General features: G+C 56.7%; 1 protein-coding gene across 1 annotated transcript in view; it reads left to right on the forward strand.

The window, feature by feature from the left end:
* Nucleotides 1–4,975, forward strand: part of PPM1J (protein phosphatase, Mg2+/Mn2+ dependent 1J) — a 6,414-nt gene extending 1,439 nt beyond the window's left edge. The window contains 11 exon segments of the mRNA XM_006092514.2: nt 5–120; nt 122–150; nt 1,461–1,575; nt 2,063–2,350; nt 2,635–2,747; nt 3,000–3,084; nt 3,611–3,729; nt 3,932–3,995; nt 4,148–4,255; nt 4,371–4,522; nt 4,651–4,975. Coding sequence (XP_006092576.2) covers nt 5–120; nt 122–150; nt 1,461–1,575; nt 2,063–2,350; nt 2,635–2,747; nt 3,000–3,084; nt 3,611–3,729; nt 3,932–3,995; nt 4,148–4,255; nt 4,371–4,522; nt 4,651–4,798 — 1,337 coding nt within the window. The 3' untranslated portion in view covers nt 4,799–4,975.
* The last annotated feature ends 2,419 nt before the right edge of the window (nt 4,976–7,394 follow it).

Raw genomic sequence — 7,394 nt, forward strand, 5'->3', positions numbered from 1 at the left:
AAAGACAGCGGAGCTCGAGCGAGCTTCTCCGACGACCTTTCTGCAGCTGAGCCCGGGGGTCTGCGTCGCGCCGACAACACGCCGGGCCGGGTTGTGCAAAGTCCCCCGGAAACCGGCCGTCCGCCTGCCTTGGAGCACGGGCTACGCCGAGTGAGCGTCCCTGGGGCACCTTAATTTAGGATGGGAGTTCACCCCACCCCTCCTCACCTCGGCATCCCGGGAGCTGGGGTGCGCCCCTCCCCACCCCGCCACGCTCGGTGCCAGCAGCCCCCTTTCCCCAGATCCCTCGCTGTCCCCTGGGCTGCGGGCGGCACCTCTCCCAGCCCTTTCTCCAGCCGGTGCAGCCTTCCTCGGGACCTCCCGGGTCTTTGGCTACCCTCACCCGCCGCCTCCGGCACCTGGTTCCCTCCTGGAGCCCGGAGGTGGAGGACCCCACGAAGGATGAATGGGCCCGTTCTCAGTCCGGCCCGGACTTTAATGACTAAGGGAAGAAAGGTTTCAAGTAGCGGAAGCCTCTTTTAATAGAGGAGATGGCGGCTGCGAAGACCCGCTCCCGGACTCCCCGACCCCCGCGCCCCAGTTCCCTGTCCCTCTTCTCCTTCCCCTCCCCCTCCACACCCAGAAATAGCCCGCGACACCTGGCGGCCGTGGCTTCCCCTGGGGCAGCCGCGGGGGGCCGCCCGGGGAAGCGGAGAGTCCCCTTTGAACGCCCCTCCGCGGGTGGATCGCGCTGGCCTGGCGAGGAGCTGGCCCCGGTGGGAGCGGGTGGGAGCGGCCCGCTGGCTCCCGGGGGATGTGTCCATTTCATGCCTGTGCTGGGCGAGCTGAGCACTGAGGGCGATGAGGGTGCTGATCTCGCCCCGGGAGTGGCAGGTGGGCCCGTGGCCGCCCCGCCAGCTCCTTAGCTTCCTATTTTGGAGGAGTTCATGGTTAGGGGACTCCTGCGCAGGCCAGGTGGACTTCCACCCCTGCCCTATTTCAATTCCTCTTTCCGGATCTGGGCTGGAGCACTTCCTCCTCGCCAGAGCAGCTGAAACTTTCACTGGTGGTTTTAGGATAGGGGTGGGTGTGCCCATGAGGGTGGGGTGCTGTGGACCAGGCACTAGCAGAATTGATTGGGTTTCAGGTGGGAGGTAGGGTCTTGACAGGCAGGGAAGTAAAACTTCATGCTCCCAACAGGCGCCCCCCACCCCCAGCACCCTCAGGGATGCCCGCTTAGCCAGGGATGGGGACCTGAGGCAGACAGGTGCTGCTCCTGGCCTTTCTGTGAGGTGGTGGGGCCCGGCACACAGACAGAATGTCCTGCCTCCCTTCTCCTCCTCACTCTGGCCTGGATCCCAGGTGGCCTTGACCTTTCTCAGCTTGGCCAGCAGGCCAGAGAGAGTGTGTATGTCTAAGGTGGGGGTTATTCCAGGACCCGGTCTGGTGTCCAACCTGATGTGGTCACTCTGGCCTGGCAGGGTCATCAACGCTGGCAAGAGCCGGCACAATGAGGACCAGGCTTGCTGTGAGGTGGTGTATGTGGAAGGTCGGAGGAGTGTCTCAGGGGCACCTAGGGAGCCTAGCCCAAGCCAGGTAAGCCCCCAACCCCCCTTCCTAGCCTCCGGAAACAGGGTGACACCTCTGCCCAGAGATTCTAGGCATCTGCTTTTAAATCGGAAACATGCCAAGACCTACCTCCTACCTCCCTAGCTTTCTGTCTTCTGGCTCAGAGTCTTTATCTGGCATAGATTCTACCACGTCAGTATGAATGTAGTTTTCCACTTAAAATGTAGATGCACGCGCACTTATGGGTGATTTATTAATCACCAATGCTTATTTTTGCATTGGTAATTAACACATCCATAAATACGTGAGCATCCTCTGAGTTTGGCTTTTTTGATGCTTGACTTTCTGATACAATCTAGGCCCTTGGTCAATGGGTGAGTAAATCTAATTTTCCTTTATTACCAAGCTCCGACCTCCTCTCTAATGTGTGCGTGGATGCCCAGAGCAGGGGCTTGCTGGTCTCCCTGCATAAAACCCACCCACCCATCACTCATTTCTACTTTTCCTCCAGCAGGGACTCTGCTTCTACTACTGGGGTCTGTTTGATGGGCATGCAGGGGGCGGAGCTGCTGAAATGGCCTCCAGGCTCCTGCATCGCCACATTCGGGAGCAGCTAAAGGACCTCGTGGAGATACTCCAGGACCCGTCGCCACCTCCCCTCTGCCTCTCATCCACCCCGGGGACCCCGGGGTCCTCGGATCCCTCTCACTTGGTGGGTCCTCAGTCCTGCTGGCCTTCACAGAAGGAAGTGACCCATGAGAGCCTGGTAGTGGGGGCCATTGAGAATGCCTTCCAGCTCATGGTGAGTGGGTGGCCAGGGCCAAGGGCCTGCTAGGCAGATAGATACTCTGGTCAGTTCTGTGTGGGAGTCAGGTGGCCTGAGGGGGGTGACCCTGAGAACCTACAGTACCTTTGCAAGCCTGATCCTTGGGTCAGAGGGGAAGGAGGAGGGGGCATGACACCCATGTCTTCCCTCCTCTCCTCCAGGGCAGCTTGGCTGGGCTGGTTTCCTTTGGATGGAGGGGGTGGCTGCATGCCTGGAAGCTCTTCTTCATCCTCCCCCTTTGACTCTTCCTCACATGACAGGATGAGCAGTTGGCTCAGGAGCAGCATGGCCACCAAGTGGAGGGGGGCTGCTGTGCTCTGGTTGTGATCTACTTGCTGGGCAAGGTGTACGTGGCCAATGCAGGTGACAGCAGGTATGGGGGCCACACTCTTTGGGGTGGGGGAACAGAAGAGAGTGAGGTGGCGGGTGTTAAAAATCGAAGACCGGAGGAGATCAGGAGGGCTCACAGACAGAAGGAAGGGCCTGAAAGAGCCACGTGGGGAAGAAAGATAGGGGTGCGGATGCTAAATCCCAAGGGTCACTATAGGGAAGGCCTGGTCTTTCTGGAATTCTCCACAAGGGGGCCGAAGAGAGCCAAGCCCCAACCTTTCCTCTCTCTGGGCAGAGCCATCATTGTCCGGAACGGTGAAATCATTCCAATGTCTCGGGAATTCACCCCGGAAACTGAGCGCCAGCGTCTTCAGCTGCTGGTAAGTGTGAACTGAGCTCCTGACTCCCATTCTTTGTTGAGTCTTGTGCCTGTTTGTACCCTACATCCTGAGGACTCCCCCTCCCCCACCACACAGACAGCCCCTTACAGAGGAGTGCAGAGCCGAGCTGGTGGCTGGTGGAGGACGTAGCAGGAAGGAGCGTGGGCTGATCCGTGCTCCCACAGTGGCCCCAGCTGAGGAAGGAAGTGGAGGCAGGGGTGGGGAGGGCCCTGAGAGGCAGTATGGTTTAGAGCTTTAAGTCCTGGCCTTGGAGCTGGGATTGAGTCCTGGTTCCAGTGCTTTGCTAATTGAGTGACTTTGGACAATCCCCTTGACTTGTATCAGTAGTTCCTGCCTTAAGGGTTGCAGTGAGCAATAAATGAGTTAATACCTGTCCATATTAGACAGTGTGTGGCTCTAGTAAACTCCACTTAAGGGTCTGCCATAATTAAGATTAGACACCAGGCCTTGCAGTAAGCCTAAAACCCTCTGGCCCTCTGCTCTGTCTGGCCACTCCCGACCCCAGGGCTTCCTGAAACCAGAGCTGCTGGGTGGTGAATTCACCCACCTCGAGTTCCCCCGCAGAGTTCAGTCCAAGGAGCTGGGCCAGAGGATGCTGTACCGGGACCAGAACATGACCGGCTGGTAACACTTCCCTCAGAGCTGGGCCAGTTCCCATGGCAACGCAATCAGTCCCTGGCCAACAGCATGGTGGAAGCTGGAGGCTGGGCCAGGCTGGGAGCTGGGGGGATGTGGCCCTTCTTAGGGGTTTGTGTGAGGAGCGTGGCTCCTAGGGGAGAGGGGCTTTGATGCCTGGGTGATGCCTCCTCTACTCCCCCCTCCCCAGGGCCTACAAAAAGATCGAGCTGGAGGATCTCAGGTTTCCTCTGGTCTGTGGGGAGGGCAAAAAGGTAAACTCCAGGGTAGAGGCGGGAGAGGGCCGGAGAACCCACCAGGAGTTGTCTAGGGCGGTGGAGGTTCTCCCTGAGGGCAGGGGTGGGAGGGGCCCCGTTTCAGAGTCTGGGAGACGGTTTTGGCAGCACCCCTGCCTCCTTTTACTCAGGCTCGAGTGATGGCCACCATTGGGGTGACCCGGGGCTTAGGCGACCACAACCTCAAGGTCTGCAGTTCCAGCCTGCCCATCAAGCCCTTCCTCTCCTGCTTCCCAGAGGTGAGTCGTTAGGGGCGCCTCCTTCACCTCACCTTCCCTCTTCTGGGGCTCCGGCTGGCTTTCGCCCCAGTTCCCTTTACCCCCAGGCTCCCTCTCCACCCTCTTTCCCCACCAGGTACGAGTGTATGACCTGACACAGTATGAGCACTGCCCCGACGACGTGCTGGTGCTGGGGACGGATGGCCTGTGGGATGTCACCAGTGACTGTGAGGTAGCTGCCACTGTGGACAGGGTGCTGTCGACCTATGAGCCCAATGACCCCAGCAGGTAGGGGTTGCCTGGGCAGTGAGGGGTGACAGTGGGGAAGGAAGGGGCAAAGGGAAGCAATGAGGGCCTGTGTATCTGTCTTCCCATGGACATGGTGGTACATGACTGTGCACGTGTGCTCCTGGCAGGTACACAGCTCTGGCCCAAGCTCTGGTCCTAGGGGCCCGGGGCACCCCCCGGGACCGTGGCTGGCGTCTCCCCAACAACAAGCTGGGTTCCGGGGATGACATCTCTGTCTTCATCATCCCCCTGGGAGGGCCAGGCAGTTACTCCTGAGGGCTTCAGCCCCTGACCCTCCCACCACCATCCCAGCCTCTCCATGCTTAATCCTCTCCCAACCCGAATTCTGAACTTGTCCCTCCCCCTGACCTTCTTTAGTGGCAATTTAACTGAAGAAGGGGTGTCTATTAGATCCAAAATTACAGTTACTGGCAAATAAACCAGATGGATAAATATGTGTCTTTATTTCTTTGACTAGAGATCGAAAGGTAACAAAAAGTTCCTTGGGGTGGTAGAAAGTATACCAGAACAGTCCTGGTGTACAAATATTTCATGTTTGCCCACTTATTCCTACCCCTACTGACACTAAAATATAGTGTTCCCAGTTTCTGTCTTCTGCCCTTTGCTCTTCCCACTCCATGCACTCTCGTCCCTTCTGTGGCCTCATCCATCTGCTGGTGTCATCCAAGTCAGTATTTCCAGCCCAGACCTCTCCTGAGCTTTAGACCCTCATGTCCCCGTCGTGTACGGAACATCGAGGCATCCCTCAGGCACTGCCACTCAACATGCCTCAGACTGAACTCACCACTTTCTCCACAAACACGTGCCTTCTGGTTCGTCATCTCAGCTGCTCCAGTTGGAAGTTGGTCTTGGAATTGGTCACCATGGCTCCCGTGTCTTCCTCATCAAGCTAACCACTATTTTTGATTATATAGTTTAAAAACATTTCATATTTCTCCACTTGTTTCTACCCCTGATGTCACTACCTTAGTTCTTTACTGCATTAGCTTCCTAACGCGTCTCCTATCTCTGTCTCCAGGCCACTCCCCTGTTTTCCCTAAGATCCCGGGGACATAACAGACAGAGTGTCCTTTCTGCGGAGTGAATCTGAGTTGGCGATTCCCTTGAGAGAACATTTCAGTGGCTCCTTCCTGCCATTTAGAAGAACACTCCGTTCTTGAGTGTGGTGGCATACAAGGACCTTCATGATCTGGCCACTGTTTCCTCCTCTAGCCTCACCTCTCCCCACCACCCCTCTCTTGGGGTTTCCTTTCCGCGACTGTGGGCCTGTGGTAGCTCCAACCATTTAAAATCCACACATCACCTTGAACACTTCACCTGTCCTTCAGGGCTGGGTGTCCCACAGCCTGTGCACACCCCACTACAGTGACCGCCTCCTTTGATTACTGTCCGTATTAGGAGTTGGTCTGAAGTAGCAGTTAAGAGCCAGAGTTCTAGGGCCCTGCTACTTGGGTTCTGGCGCCAGAACCCAACACTAGCTCAGTAACCTCAGTGAGCCTCAAGTTGCTTCTCAGTAAAATGAGATAACAGTACTACCTCATAAGGCTGTTCATGTATATACGGCCAGGCCCATGCAGTAAGGGTTCAATAACTGTTAGTTATCTTTAAGTTTCTGTATTCTGAACTTAGACTGTAAGTTCTTTTTTAAAAAAAATATTTTTATTGATTTCAGAGAGGAAGGGAGAAGGAGAGAGAGAGAGAGCTAGAAACATCAATGATGAGAGAGCATTATTGATTGGCTGCCCCCTGCATGCCCTATATCAGGGATCGAGCCTGCAACCCAGGCATGCCCTATATCAGGGATCGAGCCTGCAACCCAGGCATGTGCCCTAACCGAGAATCGAACCATGACCCCTGGTTCACAGGTCGCCATCACTGCACTAAGCCATGCAGGCCGGGCTAGACTGTAAGTTCTCTGAAGGCAGCGATTGATCTAAACTGAGCACATATCTCTAAGGCCACACTCAAGGCCTGGGGACCAAAGTGCTCGGACCTCGGCTTCTTCATTTATTAATAAGTGTGGGTTGCACTTCAGGTCTTAAAAGTCTCCGTGGCTTCTAACATTCATTCATTCACTCAGCAAGTATCTGGTGAAACCTACTGTGCCCCACACGGTGGGAAGGGACAGGTTGGAGGAGCATGGGGCCAGCATGGAGAAAGCACCTGCTTTGGAGCCGAACAGACCCAATGTCTGAATTCTTGCCGAATCACACAGAAATAGCAAAAACGGAGGCAAGCCCCTTGGCTTCTCTGAGCCTCGGTTTCTTACAGGCAAAAGGGGGTGTGTATACTTAACCCAAAGATCTATATGGTGCGTAGTAGGAGGGCGGAGCTATGTAGTGTACCCAGCACAAGCTAATGAAATGTCCTCACCCTCCATCCGCCTCCTGTGCCACCTTTCAGGGAAGGACACACACTGTGTAGGTAAATAAATACCCAAAGCTTTCCCGTGTCCCTGGCCGCACCGAGATCATACTCTTCGGGTGGGATCTGAACTCCCAGCGGGGGATCTGGGTTTCCTGGAGCGCCCTTTGGTGGGTGGGTAGGTCGAAATTGGACTCATGCAAAGTCCAGGCGAGGGGGAAGGAAGGAACTCGTGAAGAGGACCGGTGGCCCGGGTCACAAAGATCCTGAAAAGTTCTCAAGGCTGGGGGTGGGGGTGGGGGTGACCCTGGGCTGTACAGACTCCGCCAAGAGCCTAGGAGCGGAGGGGGGGGGCCTCCCCGCATCCCCTCCTCCCAGAGGCCGCCCCCCGAGTCCCGCCTCCGCGGGGCCCCAGGTGGTGCGGGCGCGGGTGTCTGGGCGGCCACGCGGGGGCAGCAGCGGCCAGTGCTCCCGACCCCACCCCGAG

Source organism: Myotis lucifugus, unplaced genomic scaffold (assembly GCF_000147115.1).
Source record: "Myotis lucifugus unplaced genomic scaffold, Myoluc2.0 scaffold_101, whole genome shotgun sequence".
NCBI lineage: Eukaryota > Metazoa > Chordata > Mammalia > Chiroptera > Vespertilionidae > Myotis > Myotis lucifugus.